We start from the raw sequence: 17,438 nt of genomic DNA, 5'->3' as shown, positions 1-17,438 counted from the left end.
CACCTGGATTGCTGACTCTTTCCCTGATTACAAGCAGATGCTAAGAGATCTCATGCAAATCCTATTCTTCCATGCATAAATTCTTCAACAGCTCTCCACTACAGAATTGCTTTCCAAACTGTTTTTTTTTTGAGATAGAGGGTGGAGGGTAGAGTTGTTTGTTTATTCTGTCATTTGCTCTGTTTTTCTCTCATTATCAGCAAAGTTTAGCCTACAAAACTCACTATAACCCAGGAAAACTTTAGCAATTTTAGATGCAATGGTTTGAACTAAATGAATAAAGTCTAACACCCCCACACACACACTACAAATGACCTTGGAGTTGGGATATGATAACCGTAAACTTCAATATCCTAGCAACTAAAAAGAAAAAATAAAGCCTGAAAGTACACAATTTATCACAGCTTGTGGCTAAAAAAATGAAGATGAAATAATTTAGAAATGACAGAATTTATAATAAAGACACGTGGGCTCAAGTCTTATTACCCTTTCTTATTAGCTATGTAACTTATAGTAAGTTATTTCACCTCTTTGAAGTCTATTTGTTTGTCTGAAAAAGACAATTAAGAATACCTGCCTTGATAAGGATTAAATGATATAACAACCAAAAAACAGATTTTTTTAAAAAAGTGAAATAAAGAAAAAAGATTAAGTTTTCAATGCAGCATTGTTCATAATGATGAAAAATTAGAAGCAACCTAAATATCTATCAACAGTGAGATGAATACTAAATTGTATGTATTTACCGCAGGAATACTTCATTTGAAGATTTGAAAAAAAAAGGAAAAAGAAAAAATATGTTTGCAGCTACTGACATCTACATGGATTAATCCCCAAAACATGTTAAACGTAAGCAAGCCAGCCACAAAAGAATCAATCATGATTCCACTTGTAAAAGCTTCAGAAACAGGCAAAATTAAATATTACATAGATAATAATTTTTTTTTTTAAGCCAGGGAATGATGAACATAGAATTCAAGAAGGAGGTTACACCTGGAAGGGGACAGGGAGAGACAGTCATGTGAACAGGGAGGGGGCTCTGGTGGCTTCTTAACATTCTATTAAGGGGATTGAGGGCTAATGGGAGTTCATTTTATAATCATTCTTTATATGCTGCATGTACCCATATACACACTTCTGCATTTATGAGTCAATTAAAACAAACAAAAAAATCATCTAAAACTTTCACTAGGGCTTCCCTGGTGGCGCAGTGGTTGAGAGTCTGCCTGCCGATGCAGGGGACACGGGTTCGTGCCCCGGTCCAGGAAGATCCCACATGCCACGGAGCAGCTAGGCCCATGAGCCATGGCCGCTGAGCCTGCGCGTCCGGAGCCTGTGCTCCGCAACGGGACAGGCCACAACAGTGAGAGGCCCGCGTACCACACACACACACAAAGAAGTCAAAAGGATATAGCAGTGAGCTTGAGACTCCCATAGACCAAGTCTGGGAAAAGTTCAGTATCAAAATAAATGACAGAAATATATTGTAACTTACCGAATAAAGCAGGAATCCATGAGTCCATTCTAACAGAGATGAATAAACAAATGAACAAGTGGAGAAGGGGCTGCTCTTCCTTACAGCAAGCAGAATATGAATCAAAGCATCAGAAAGGATGGACTCACCATTTGACAACCAGAATAGTAATAAGTGATTCAGGTAAGAACTGTTAGTGGACTCAAACTAACTGGTGACAATTTGATGAGAAAAAGGATATTCATACAGTCTCAAAGAATATCCTCACAAAGTGCTTTTAACTTTACAATGGAGAAACCTGATAGATACTATCCTAACCAAGTGATCAAACTTAATATCATCAGGAATGGGACAATTTGACATGGTGCACTTCCTGATATGATACAGTGAAAGAATACAACATCATTTTTGTAGTACTTTTGTAGAAAGATGTATATCCTGAGTCTAATCATGAGGAAACATTAGGTAAACCCAAACTGAGAGACATTCTACAAAGTACCTGGCCTATACTCTTCAAAAGTATCAAGGTCATGAAAGAAAAGACTGAAAAACTGTTCCAGATTGAAGAAGAAAAGAAACAGGACAACGAAATGCACCAGGTGATCCTGGACTGGGATGCTGGAGCAGAGAGGAAAATCATTGGGCTGATCGGCAAAACCTGAATGTGGTCTGTGGATTAGATGGCATATGTCAATGTTAATCTGATTTTGACGGTTGACTATGGTTATGTAGGAGTATTCTTGTTTTAAGGAAATATCACTAAAGTAGCATTAATGGGGCATCATATCTGAAACTTTCAAATGGTTCAAAAATTATATTGGATGGAATCACATTGAATCTATAAATAAATTAAGGTATATGAACATATTTACAATATGTGACTTCCAATCCATATAGCACAGAGCACTCCATTTATTTAAGATCTCCTTAAATGCCTCTTGAGATAGCCTAAAATTTTTTCCATGAGGATCTTGTGTGTATATTGTTAGATTTATTCTTAGGTACTTCAAATTTTTTATGATATTGTTTAAGAGATCTTTCTAAAAATATTCATTTTCTGTTAGTTGCCGATGTACACAAATACAACTGACTTTTGCATATTGATTGTGAAGGCAGAATCTTTGCTAAACTCTAGATGTTACTGAATTGTCTACATATATAATCATATCAACACAGGAACAATTTCCTGCCTCTGGGAAAGAAAAACCCAGAGAATTATGGTGACTATAACTTGTCATAAAAATATACAATGGCTGCCATTTCAAGAGATTTTTATAGTTGTACAAATACGTTGACATAATGTTAGCTGGGAATAGTGTAGCCATGGACCATCTTTAAATTAAATCACATCAGGAGGTAAGGTATGATTCTATTTGCTTCTGAGACCTCTAGGCAACAAGTCCCTTACAAGGATCATATCTTCTTTAAGTCTGTATCAAAAGAAATACATTGCCTAAGATGCACTCAAAGTAATTTTAAATACTCATAAATTCTAATTAAGTTCTCAGCATGTAAAACAAGCCTATCTAGGGAAGTTATGATCAAGCCTTCACAAATGACTTCTTGGAAACCTGAACAATATGCTTTCCACAAGCTTTCTGGTGGTCTGGCAGCTCTGCAAGGACTCCTGACTTTTGCCCTTTTCCTTGGCTCACATTCTTTCCATGTGAAATAAAACAACTTCCTGAAGAATGGACTGCTACCACATTACTGGGTAGCAGGGCACAGGGCACGTGTGGGTACTCTGGAAAAAGCAACATCTCAAGAGATACTTGCTTAATGTCCCAGGAAACCAGAAAGCATCTACAGACTAACAGCTTTAGCTGGACAAGATGCCAGAGAGCCCTAAAGGCAAAAAGGAGCCGGAAGTGGAGTCCTCACTTGTGAGGTTTAAAAGTGAGGGGAAACAGAGAGCCCACTTGATTATGATACACTCTTTGGGTTGTCTCAGTAGATTAAAAGAAAATTAAAAGTTTAAAAGTACATTTCCTACTGGGTGAAAGGTTACCAGCTGGTATTCCACACCCAGGTCAGTGACCAATCTGCTCCTTACACAAGCGTGGCAGAAGGAACAGCTCACTCACGACATTACTTCTCCAGAGTCAGTGTGTTATGTCTCTGCTTTATGCTCCTTAGAAAGAAGATGAAGGACTTGAAAGCCTTGATGTGTTTTCCTAGTAGTTGCCATTGGGATTAGGCTGAGCGAGATCCTGAGGACTTTATCCCGTGGTGTGCCCTACTCTTATTTTTGCTTTGTCCGCACGAGAAAAATAAAGATGATAACTTAGTGTTGAGATGTGAATTTGGGGGTTTATATGCTATGGGGAAATTTTTAAAAACAAACATAAAACTATGTACATTATGAGGAAATTATGCAATAAAAAGTATAAAAATTAAAAAAATACATCTTCTAAGTTTCAGTATGAAATGATGAGAAAGTTCTGGACATGGATAGTGGTCATGGTTGCAGAACAACGTGAATGTACTTAATGCCACCGAACTGTACACTTAAAACTTAGTAAAATGGTAAATTCTATGTTACGCATATTTTACCACAATAAAAAAATTTTAAAGGTGCATTTTCTATTGTTAAACACCTGATATTATTGAGTTGGCCAAAAATTTTGTTTTTTTCCGTAACATGGCTCTAGAAGCACTTAGTTGTCTTTAACTATATGCAAAACAATTTTGTTAGATTGTATTGTGACAGCTGTCATATCAGTGTGCATTAAAAAAAAACTTATCAAAATTGGTGAATTTTTGTATAATTTTAATATTGAAGATGGAAGAAATAAGCAACATTTTTGGCATATTATGCTTTATTATTTCAAGAAAGGTAAAAACGCAACTGAAACGCAAAAAAAAAAAGATTTGTGCAGTGTATGAAAAGGTGCTGTGACTGACTGAATGTGTCAGAAGTGGTTTGTGAAGTTTTGTGTTGGAGATTTCTCGCTGGACGATGCTCCATGGTCCGGTAGACCAGCTGAAGCTCGACAGTGATCAAATCGAGACATTAATTGAGAACAATCAACATTATACCATGTGGGAGATAGCCTACATACTCAAAATACCCTAATCAAGTGCTGAAAATCATTTGCACCAGCTTGGCTATGTTAATCGCTTTGATCTTGGGTTCCACATAAGTGAAAAAACCTTCTTGACCATATTTCTGCATGGGATTCTCTACTGCAACATAATGAAAACATTCAATTTTTAAAACAAATTGTGACGGGAGATGAAAAGTGGATACTGTACAACAGTGTGGAATGGAAGAGATCGTGGGGCAAGTGAAATGAACCACCACCAACCACACCAAAGGCCGGTCTTCATCCAAAGAAGGTGATGTTGTGTATATGGTGGGATTGGAAGGGAGTCCTCTATTATGAGCTCCTTCTGGAAAAGCAAATGATTAATTCCAACAGGTACTGCTCCCAGTTAGACCAACTGAAAGCAGCACTCGACGAAAAGCATCTGGAATTAGGCAACAGAAAACACATTATCTTTCATCAGGATAACATAAGACTGCATGTTTCTATGATGACCAGGCAAAAACTGTTACAGCTTGGCTGGGAAGTTCTCATTCATCTGCCTTATTCACCAGACACTGCACCTTTGGATTTCCATTTATTTTGGTCTTTACAAAATTCTCTTAATGGAAAAACATTTCAATTCCCTGGAAGACTGTAAAAGACACCTGGAACAGTTCTTTGCTCAAAAGATAAAAAGTTTTGGGAAGATGTAGTTATGAAGTTGCCTAAAAAATGGAAGAAGGTAGTGGAACAAAACAGTGAATACATGTTGAATAAAGTTCTTGGTGAAAATGAAAAATATGTCTTTTATTTTTACTTAAAACCCAAAGAAACATTATGGTCAACCATCAGAATCTGGCAGCCCTGTGTTTTTGACTCCAACTGTTACACCTGTGGAACCTAGAGCACATTATTTAACTAAGCGTCAGTTTCCTTATCCATAACACAAGAATAATAAAGTACTTACCTACCCATTATAGGATGCTGTAAACTTGAAATAATTTATGTGGAACTTAGCAGAGTTCATGGCACGCAGAAGGGGCTCAACCAATGTTGGCTCTTATTTTCTTTTTAGGTTTTCATACCAATACAATTCTTTTATATTTTTTACAATGAGGACTAAAAACAAGGCTCCAGTACAAAAAGATTTGGGTTATTCTTTCTTCCTAGTCCTTAATGTCATATAGAACTATAGAACAACTTCCCATAAAATGAATTCCATGTTGTAGTCAAGGGACATATGAGCCCCAAGTGCTGACCACTAAGCCAATGGTTAATAAACCTTAAAGTCTCACACCCTAAGAGGCAACAATTTCAGAGAAACCACAAGAACTTGAAATAATTTAACAGGTTAATGTATATATTTTTTATCAAGTATAACATGGTCATACAAAAGCATTTGTTACAAATATAATTCACACATATAAAAAGAGGCTATTTTATTTTTTTGTCCCTTTTATATCCTATTTTACGCAAAACGACAAAACCAAGAAAATAACAGAACTATACTAGTTCCAAAAACTGGGAATTTTATAAATGAAATATATCCAATCATCTATACCTCCTCTCAAATTCCAAACAATGAGGCTTATTGAATTATACTTAGAATCAACTTAAATAAATCTTTGTATGATTCAGATGAAACATACATTGTCAATGGTTATAAACTCAGGTAGAAAAAGTACATAAAATTATTCATAAGTGAAAACACTTCATACAAAAGAAAGGGTTTTTTTTAAAAGAAAATCCCAGACAATATTAAAAGGAAAGGCACTGAATTTTAAAACACTGTTTTGGACTATTATATAAAATACCAAAAGGTTCAGAGCTGTTGAACAACAAAAGTTTATGCAGAACAAAGCCGAGAAGTGAAAATTACTAAATGTATAATAGCTAAAACCAAATAAGACATGACTGAACTATACAATTTGGAAACATGTTTAAGTGCATTTTCTTTGTACAATTCAACTGCCTCTCATGTGTAAAATCTGGCAATTAATTAAAATGCAATTAAATACAGATTTGCAAGCCTTTTGGCCATTACGCAAATATGAAAAAGTTAAGTGACTCGCCAATTGAAAAATACAAGGTTACACACATACCATAAAAGCACAAATGGTCAAAGATACACTATAAAATTGTGTGAAAAAACAATCATACCAAACAAAGATCTTTCAGGCACTTGCACTCAGAAACATTCTTTTTATAAATAAGCATGTAGTTTCACGTCAAAAAAATAAAGCTGATTTCCTCAATTGCACCTATTAGTTGAGAGCTATATCATATATTAGGGATGCACTTAAATGGACCATATTATGGGGAATCAACTGAACTTTAAAAAACATGAGTCCATCTATTTATTCACAACTTCAAAAATACATATAATTCCAGTGAGGCACAGATGGGGCCCTATCAAAACATTCTGTCATTCAATATAACCAACACAGGATAACACAACACAATGACAAAAAACAAAACCCATGATTTGGCAATCCTATACAAGAGAGGCCCTGTCAAAAATTTCTTCCAGAAAACAAATACACCACCACAAAACAACAGAACAAAAACAGAAAAACTGAATTCTGACAACTCTACACAAACTGTGGGATTTCATCTTCAAGGTCTTCAAACTGCTGCATTCGTTTTAGCCTCGGTCTCTGACATGCTGGATGTACACCAGGTAAGTCACGCTCTTCAGCCTTCTCTTTAGGCTTGCTAACCGGCTGCACGGGACCAGCTGATGCATTTTCAGAACCTGGAACTGATTTCAGCGCGTGCTCCTGGGGAGCGTGAGTTGTGCAAGGGGGCACAGCTGCGGAGGATGTCACAGATTTCTCCTCATCCCCTCTCCCACTAGCAGCAGGAGCAGGTGGTTTATAAAACGTGGTCCAGTGCTGGGGCTGCAGTGTTCTGGGTGCTCTGACAGGAGCAGGAGGGCAGGAGTCAGAAGACCGTCTCTCTGACACCTGTCTGGCTGACCTGATGGGTTCTGTGTATGGCTTACTGGTGGTGCTGACTGGGTGGTCCCCACCACTCCTGATGCTCACTGACATTTCTCTTTCCTGGAATGCACTGGGCACAATCACTGCAGTCTTTGCAGTCAGGTCATTTTGTTCATACCGTTTCTCCCGAGTTTTCTGTAGAGGTTGCTGATCAAAGCCATCAAATTTGGAACAAACAATAGTTGGGGTGTCTTTTCTATTAACTCCTTCAAAGGTAGGATTCTTGCAAAACTTGTCTGAATTTACATTCCCCATATTTCTGCCAGTTCTCTCATTAGGAGAGCTTGCAAGAAGTAGTAGTCTGTCTACAGGCAAGCTTACAGGTCTAATCTTGGTCCTTGGAGTATGCCTCTCGACACCATTTATTTCCCTATCGGACTTCAGAGTAGGCAGCTTGGAGGTTTTACAAACATCTTCCATCTTTTGTGATGCTGATTCAAGCTCTTGGTCTACAAGCAAACGCACTTTGTTGTCTGAAAAAGGAAAAGATTCATTTAAAAATCAAACTTTATGGCACGTAGTTAACAAGAGAGTCCAAATGAGTTATAGATGAACACCCTCTCAAAACAAGGGTCTTCATATATTTTTTCCAAGTTATTCTCTAGGCAGAGGAGTAAAATACTCATAAAATATTAAAGGTACACTTTGAATTAAAATGTTAGAATTCCATATTTATTTAAATCAATATAATAAACAGCTACAAAATTCACTGCAGGTTAGTGAAAAAAAACCACACTTGCTGATGTAGCTTCTCTTATGTGCTGTGTTATGAACAAGTATTTGCTGGCTGAAAGGGTTGTCACGATTTCAACAGGCAGATATTGGTGTGTTACCCTCAGAAAAGTTACACCAATGTACATGCCAACCAAATGTAAGTATGCCCTGAATCCTAAGGCTTTTGCCAACTCAATCTGCTTTTCAGTTACATTCAACCCACAGTGAGAGCATATCATATTAAATGCCTTCGATGCCCTCATCTTATCAACTGATAAATGGACTATCATATTCATCCTGTCTGATTATGGTTGAATAGTTTTATTTTAAGTAAAAAATGCCATTCTCTTTATTTGCTGTTTACTCCCAGACATACTTTCTTCTCTTTCCTATCAAGTCTGGACCCATGTTTTCTCAAACTGGGACCCTGAACTCCTTCAGACCCTATCCTTTTTTGTAGCATCTCCCCTAAAATAGTCCCATTTCTGGTAATTTCTGGACTTCTGCTCATGCTCCTCTTTTGGGCAGCGGTCTGCAAACAGCAACCCATCAGAATGACTTGACAGTCCTTACCTCATCTGACCTTTCTCCTTACCTGAGACTGTGGACCTCTCTTCTCTGGGCTTCCAGGACAGTGCTCTCTTGTTCTGATTTCCCAGGTGCTTCCCCACGTGTATAAAACACCCTAAGGGACCTGACACACTGTGGTCAGGCTGTAGGCACCAAAGTGCATTCTTTTTTTTTTAAAGAAGATGTTGGGGGTAGGAGTTTATTAATTAATTTATTTTTGTTGTGTTGGGTCTTTGTTTCTGTGTGAGGGCTTTCTCTAGTTGTGGCAAGTGGGGGCCACTCTTCATTGCGGTGGGTGGGCCTCTCACTATCGCGGCCTCTGTTTTTGCGGAGCACAGGCTCCAGACGCGCAGGCTCAGTAGTTGTGGCTCACGGGCCTAGTTGCTCCGTGGCATGTGGGATCTTCCCAGACCAGGGCTCGAACCCGTGTCCCCTGCATTAGCAGGCAGATTTTCAACCACTGTGCCACCAGGGAAACCCCAAAGTGCATTCTTAAGTTCTAAGGGAAAAAACCTGAGTGTAATGGGTAAGAGTTCAGACTCTGAACCCCACCTGCCAGGTTTAACTCAGCTCTACCCCTTCTGCACTAGGCAAGGCAATCTCACTGCCCCTCAGTGTCTTCATCTGTCAAAAGGAATCATAATTTTATCTATGATTATATGTGGCCTAAAAGATCTAACCATGAAAAGTGCGTATTTATCTGGTATACAGTTAGCCCTTGAAAAATGACATTTATTTTTATTACTATTCCTAATTGGGAGCCCTAGCTCATGGAATAGTGAAATAATCACAGACATAGGTCCAAATACTGAACAATTTATTAGGGGCATGACCTCTGACATTATTTAACCTCTCTCTGACTATTAGGCTATGGGTTGAACGGGGCTATTACTACCTATTTATAGCACAGAATTGTTGATAAATGGAATCAAACAAGAAGCACAGTGCTTAGCACAGAGCAGGCAGGTACTTAGTGAATGTCAGCTCCCTTACTTTTTAGACCTGTCAGGCTGTGATCACTAATACTTCATTACACTCAAATTTAAAATATATGGCTGCACTTAAAAAAACTGCAAGTTAGCTCTAGTGATGTACAGAATTATAGTAACAAGTGGAAGCCTTTCCACAAATGAATAGCTTGGTAGCTATCACTGAAACTAAAATTACCATACAGTGAATAAGATGATTACAGTCAAGGAAATTAAAAAGATATACACAGAAGTGTGCTTAATGTGTTACAGGCAGGCAACAGGAAAAGGCATTTGAAAAACATTTTAGAGGTTTTTTGAGTCTAAATTTTTTGAATTTTAGGAGTCTAGTTGACACCTTATGAGTAATGAGATCAATACAATGATCTATAGTAATAGAAGATGCTAACGAATCATCATACTGCTTACCAGATTCTGCCTTGACTTTAATTAATGGCAAAAATAAAAATAAAAAAAGTTTTCAGAACACAAAACACACCTTCGAACTCCAAGTCTTTTTATAAGAAGGGTTATTGTAAAGAATGAAGGCAACTTTCTTAATGGCTGGCAAAGATGCATTTACTAACGAAGCTTCTTTCTCTGACTTCTCTTAACGCCACTCACCTTGGCTTTTAATCATGGTTTATTGGGACAGTTTTAAGTCAGCAAATATGCATTTTACATGGCCACTCACCAAGGAGACATGCATCACATTTTTCGAATGCATTTTGCTTCCGTTCTGATTCCTCAAATGATGCAGTGGATTCAAAACTTTTGCTTTCATTATCTGCAGTATGGATATCCTGTGGATGAAGAAAATTTTTAAATTTGAAGAAGCAAAACACACCTCAAAATAAACAGTTCAAAGATTCTTAACTTATTAATAACGTGAACATTACAAAGTTCCAACACAATTCCATAAGAGCAAAACTCACTTCCTTTGAAGAGAAAAACAGTGACTTCGTAGAATGTTCTGGATCTCTTTCTTCTGGTGATAACAGAGGCTTCGGAAGATAGCCTTGGTCAACCTGAGGTGCACCACCACCTGCACTACACACAGCTATATCTTGTGGCTGTAGGGACCCATCGAAGATCTTCTGTGAGTAGGTAATGAGGAACTCCACCAACCTCGCTTGATTTGAATAGTCAGCAAGAGAGGAGATTGTGATAGGAGCAGCTGTGGGTCTTGGCCTAATGAGACTTGGTCCAAATATCACCCCCAAGTTTCTGGAGTTCATTTTGTTTTCTTCTGCATGATCTACGACTCTGTGATGCAGAACACAAAAGGCTGTATTAGATTTCCTTGACAGTCGTTTACTATGGGCTGGGAAGGGTGTAGGAAAAAATGGGCTGCAGAAGTCTAGGGAAAGGATCTATTTATTTGCTTAAATACTGACCACACACCAAGTTGGGTTTCACAGTATTAGGATTAAATATAAGTAAGTAGAAGGAACCAGTACAGTTTTAACAGCAGAAATTAAAACACACCCCTAAAAGCTGCTCCCACCTTAGTAAATATATATTACATCCTCCCAGGTCCATATGCTGGAAACTTTCTATCTCACTGCTAGTCTTCAAGCCTAGCTGAGCCTAAAGATCTCTCTGCTTTATTGCCAATGCCACTGCTCTGACCTTACCTCAAGCTCTCATCACCTTTTATTTCTCTGGCTATTCAAAGAGATCCGAACTGAAGTAAATAAATACCTCCCCTCCAACCTATTCTCCATATTGCTGCCATAAAGATCTAATAGGCAAACCTGAGCATGTTAAATTCCCGGCTAAAAATTCTTTAGTGAGTACAGAAAGAAGACAGTCGACTCATCTGCCAGGTATGTGTGACTTTACCAGGACTCCTCCAGCTCACTTTGTGCTACGCCTGCTATATCCTGGCCTAACCAAATTACTTAAATGTCCTCAAAAGCAAAATGATCTCTTGTGTCTCTATGTCTATTACCCTCTGCCTGGAATGCTCTTTTGTACATTCTCTGTCACCAAACCATTACTCAGTTCTTCAAGTCTGGCTCAGGGTTACCTTCTCTGATTCATGACCCCCTCTCCCCCATCTTCCACTCATGTTGAGCAAAGTTCCGTCAGAACAAGAATGACGCTGTGCTGCACTTGTGTGCGGGTCTGCCCCTCAAGCTGACAAGCACAACAGATGACAGAAACCTTATATTTGCATCCTAATTTCCCCAGCCAGAGCCTGGCATATAAGTGGCATCTGAGGGAAAGATGTTGGCTGCACGAACACATATTCAATGTCTCTCTTTCCCTAACACATATTAGAAATGAAACATTCAATGTAAAAACAATACCACAAGAGTGTGAATGTACTTCATACTACTGAACTGTACACTTAAAAATGGCTAAAATGGTAAATTTATATGTTATGTGTATTTTACCACAATTTTTAAAAAACCCATAAAACCCGAAAAACTGATCAATTATCCACCCACTAATCAATGTCTGTCTTATTCAAATTCTTACCGCTTAAGATGAACTATGAGGTAATGAAGGCTGTTAAAATTTGATGCTGGCAATTGTCTTAGAAGATCCTTGCTTTTTAGAAGAATTCGGTTTATTTCTATGCACGTACTTGGACATTTTTTGTCCTCAGGATTATCCTTTTTCATCTCTTGTTCTTCATTTACATGTTGGATCTCTATTGCAAGGTCTATAAATTCCTTGTACAATCGGAATAAAATAAATGGTTCTGGTAGCTAAAGAAATAAAATTACATTAGAAATATCATTCTGCCCATTTTTTCCCTATTAATAACCTACTGAATAGCTACTGAGTGGTTTAGCATGTTCTTTTTAGAGTAACAAGACTTAAGATCAATCACATTTAGAAATGTACATGTCTCATCACAAGGGAAAATATTTTTCTATTTCTTTAATTTTGTATCTGTATGAGATGATGGATGTTCACTAAACTTACTGTGATAATCATTTCATGATGTATGTAAGTCAAATCGTTGTGCTGCACACCTTAAACTTACACAGTGCTGCATGTCAATTATATCTCAATACAACTAGAAGAAAAAAAATTACACCCAAGAACAAGAAAAAAAAGAAATGTACATATGTTTGCTAGATGTGATCTATAAAGGAAATCCGATATCACCATACATTATATCTATATTAAAAATGACTTAACTGGTAATCAGTAAAACTCTAAACCTAAAGCCACATGATATGATCTTAAAACTCTGATAGATATGCTATACCAATTACATTCATGACTGCCCCAAAGTTAGCATGATCTTCAACTATTTTATTAAAACAAACCCAGGATAATATACAACATAAGTCAAATTAATTAGAAAAAGCTTATTTTCTGTTGGTATGGGGGAGAGAGAGAACAAAAAGCTATAGGGTGCTTGTGTTTTACTCGGGCCAGATGGAAGATTAGCAAAAGACGATATGACTTACGAGAAAGAAACTGTCAACATTTTGTCATCCAATTTTTAAATACAACTTGAATTGCCATAAGTAGGTCAAAAAAAGTTCCTCTCTCAAACTGTCAATGGGCATACCACCTTGATCTGTCTACTGGCATAACTGATTTCAATGATTCCACTGCTCAGCGATGGAAAATACAGCATCTCTCTGGCTAGCTGATGTCCTACAACATCTGTGGTGAGGTAGGCACCACTTCTCCAGTTTCCCCTTCTGTTCCCAGAGAGGGGAAGCCTTGAGATTAATTTCTACCTCTACCATCTTGGTCACTCTTAGAGCTTCAGATTTCCCACATGGTAATGAGTAAATAAAGGCTACTCTCTTAACACTGTAAGAATTGAGCATGGCTTCCCACACTAAAGCTTTGGTCCCATAGTATTTCTAGGATAAAATGAGAGCTGATAGTATTGGACCCCATTTATTTCCTCTCCTCCACTGAATAAAAGAAATAAAGGATGATTCATTATGAGATTAAAAGTCATTCAAAGACACTGTTTCCACTTCTCAGTTGAGAATCCTATAAAATGTGATTGAAGAGATATCAATAGTTTCCTGGGCTAATGTGGCACATCCAACATTTGTACCTAATTTCTTTCCCTCCTACCACCCCACTGAAATACAGTTAAGCCTACAGGACTGGAAGAACAGGAATGGGGACAAAAGTAACATTTCACAGGCTGAAGAGGAGGTGAACAAGTGCTGACGTAGCACTCCTGAGAAAGCTGAAATTCCAAACTGAGAACCAATATGATTTAGCGGATCCTAAGGAGACTCAGGGATTGTCAGACTAGGTCCTCTGATCTCGGGGAAGGGTGAGCTATCTGAACAGCATTAGATTTCTAGACCCTTGTCTCCACTCCATGCTCCTGAGCAACCTCAGAAGTCTGGGGATTTCTTCTCTGGGCAGTGTGAAACAGAGGGTCTCTGGACGGGCAATGCCAAGCACAAGGAACAGGTGGGCAACTATCTTAAAATAAGGATTTAATGACTGTGTGCCTGCTGAATGCAGAGATCCTGGAGCTTCTGACCTAACACGGCTCCCAGAGTTCTGGAACCATACCTGTAGGCAGGGAAAGACCTTTCTCTGGGGTATCAGACCAGCCCAAGAGCAGAGAACTAGAGATGCAGACCTCAGGTACTTCCCAAACAGCTCTCCTAGATAACACTACAGTAAGGCTCAAAATCTTCAAAGCCTTCATGTATTCAAGAGCTTCTGGATAGATTTCAGTTCCCAAAGCTTTAATTTTAAGGAGACAACTATGGAAGACAGAGTCAAAATAAGTAGGAAAAAAACCAACTTGAAGGTCTACAACTGTGCTGTCAATATCGTGGCCACTATCCACATACGGCTACTGAGCAGCGGCAAGGTGGCTGCTCCAAACTGACGTGTGCTCTAGATGAAAAGTATATGCCATACTTCCCAGAGTCAGGGCCGAAAAGGTAAATGCTTCATTAATAATTTAAGAACACTGATTAGATGTTCAGATAATATTTTCAATATGTTGAATAAAATATTAAAATTAACTTCACCTGTTTCTTTTTATGTGGCTACTAGATAATTTAATATTATATATAGGGCTCACATTATATTTCTATTGGATGGGGCTAGAAGCTAAGCAGAGGTAAGAATCCTCTTTAAAAAAAGCTACGAAGAGTTCAGGTAGAAGAGATGCTGCATTCAATTTAAAAAAGAATGCTATAAAAGGGACAGAAAACCAGAATTCTTGGAAATTAAAAGACGATCTCAGAAATAAAATAGTTTACAGTAGGAATGGAAGAAAAAGCTGAGGAAGTTTCTTAGAAGGTGTTAAAAGAAAACAAAAACAAATGAAATTAGGGAAAAGGGAAGGAAACTAGAGAACCACTGTGGTTGTTAAGTATCTAAATATAAGTTCTAGAAAGAAAATAGAGAGAAAATAGAGAGGAGGAAATAAGCAAGAAAATCAAAGTTCCAAAAACTAAAGGACAAGTAAGCAGAATGACAGAGCTTGTGGAGTGCCTGAAACCATGGATGAAAATACACCCACATCAAGGCATACACTGTGAAATTTTAGGATAATGGAGAGAAAAAGAAGATTCTACAAGCTTTCAGAGAGAAAACAATAGGCCACATAAAAAGAATCAGGAATGAGAAGGATTTCAGGCTTCAAAGAGAATAAAAAAACACCTTCAAATTTCTGAAGAAAAATAATTTTCAGCCTACAATACCATAAACTTTCACAGTATCCCCATTCAAGAAAGCAGAATAAATACATTTACAGATCAAACAGTTTCAAATATTTACTCTTCTTCCACCTTGCTCAAAGATGGGCATCACCAAAACAGGACAATAAATAAAAAACAGGAAGACATGACACAGAAGACAGGTGTTCCCTCACAGAATTGGGTAGAGAAGAGAGATCCCAGGATGACAGCTCTTCACCATATTAAAAAGGACCCAGATGAAGAACAAAGCTCCTGAGATGGACACAATGAGGACCATCGTCACTATGCTCTCCGTAACTGTCTCCTCACTTTCACCCAAGGACAGAGAGCTTCACCCAAGGACAGAATGCAGCTGGGCTTGTCCCAGATCTTTTGTACTTGGCTTATCATAACAATGTGCTGGTTGTTCCTGTAACCCTTCCAGGAACTGCTGCCTGAGCCACTATGGCCACTTACTTCACCCACAGAAGCGTTTTCTTCAGACCTACTCCTATAGCATGCAGGTACAAGAGTGAGCAAAGAAAGAGAAAATATAGAGCAAGTCCACTCCCGACCACATTCCTGCTGAATTTACAGTACCTCGTTTATAGGATAGCCCTGCCCCCCAACTAAGGTGAACTTCATGTTCCCTGAATGCATTCACACCTTGACTAGTAACCTCCCATGATAGTTATTTTAAAATATCTATGAAAGTAAAGCCAAACTATGACCCAGACACTGTTCTATTGGCTGAATTCTTCATATAACAGTGTGAATGGTGGACTTTTCTTAAACAGCCAGATTTATGCTTTCTACTCAGTTTTCTAGAACTTAATGATATATTGTTTAGGAATACACAACAGGTATTAAAACTATTAAGAAAAGAGAGGGAGGTATTAACATGGTTAGGAAAGACCACTGGGTAGAGCTGTGGGCTACAACTGGGGAGGGGCAAACAGGGGCCTTCTATAAGGTATAGTGATATTTTATTTCCTTAAGCTAGGTGATGGAAAATGAGTTTTTACTATTATGGGTCTTTAAATTGTACATATATTTTATACACTCTTTGATCTGTACATTAATAATTGGAAAGATATTAACATGGTCTATGTCAATGAAAAAAATATGTGTGGCAAACATCAGCAAACCGCAAATTATATTTTTGCTCTATTTAATGGTAAATTTCAAGGCTAAAAACTTTACCTGTCGAAGGTACAATTTCAAGACATCACAGATGTCATGTGAACTAAATTCTGAAATGTCTACCAAGTGCATTCCATTTTCCAATGCTTGACACAGTTTTTCAGTTTTTATTTTGTTTCCACATACACGATAAATTCCCTTGAGAAGAAAAGAGAAAAAATTTTGCAAAATTCTGCTTCAGTACAAATGATTAAATGCAGACCTCTAAATATACTTAATGTCTACTTCAATTCTAAATATTTTAGGAAAAAACTAGGACCAAATGAGGTAATATTTTCCAAATAAATCTGAATAAATTCAGTTATTTAGTAAAAACTGAGAGCACTGTTCTCCTTTAGTGTCTCCTTATCATTAGAACAAATCACATTTACATTTAAAAATTTTTAATTTTAAAAGTTATAATGTACCTGTAGACACAAGGCTCTATTTTCAATCTCTGAGGCACATATTTTGAGTACAAAAGGGATGCCATCTGGTTCCTTTTTTGCAACTTGTGTGAATTCTGCTCCAAATAAGTGTATTTTCCCCAGAAGTTTCTGATGACCACAGATGATGACTAAATTTTCCAAACACTTTCGGTGACAAACAAGGAGACACTACAAGAAAATGAAAGTCTAAAATGGTTAACTCACCTTAAAACTATTCACAACTGGACAAACTACAGGTAGAGTGGTAACAGAACAAAAATGAGTTTAAAAGGTATTACTTGTGGTGTTTGAAATACATTTACTAGCAAAATGAAATACAAAATTACAGAAATACACCGTGGTTCAATTTATTAAAAATACATTTGCAAAAGATCCTAATCGGTAAAATGAATAACAAAAAGCATT

The 17,438-nt window shown here is 37.6% G+C and overlaps 1 protein-coding gene across 4 annotated transcripts in view; it reads right to left on the bottom strand.

Moving 5' to 3' along the window:
* Nucleotides 1-5,842: 5,842 nt before the first annotated feature.
* ARHGAP29 (Rho GTPase activating protein 29) overlaps nt 5,843-17,438 on the bottom strand; it is a 64,123-nt gene continuing 52,527 nt past the window's right edge. For all 4 annotated transcript variants that reach the window (XM_033863281.2, XM_073810829.1, XM_033863294.2 and 1 more), the window contains 6 exons: nt 17,013-17,201; nt 16,606-16,743; nt 12,245-12,477; nt 10,693-11,023; nt 10,452-10,560; nt 5,843-7,978 (listed from right to left, as the gene is read on the bottom strand). In XM_033863281.2, coding sequence (XP_033719172.1) covers nt 7,095-7,978; nt 10,452-10,560; nt 10,693-11,023; nt 12,245-12,477; nt 16,606-16,743; nt 17,013-17,201 — 1,884 coding nt within the window. In that variant the 3' untranslated portion in view covers nt 5,843-7,094. The remainder of the gene's footprint in view (nt 7,979-10,451; nt 10,561-10,692; nt 11,024-12,244; nt 12,478-16,605; nt 16,744-17,012; nt 17,202-17,438) is intronic.

This window comes from Tursiops truncatus, chromosome 1 (assembly GCF_011762595.2).
Source record: "Tursiops truncatus isolate mTurTru1 chromosome 1, mTurTru1.mat.Y, whole genome shotgun sequence".
Taxonomy (NCBI): Eukaryota; Metazoa; Chordata; class Mammalia; order Artiodactyla; family Delphinidae; genus Tursiops; species Tursiops truncatus.
This window is presented reverse-complemented; position numbering and strand designations above follow the sequence as displayed.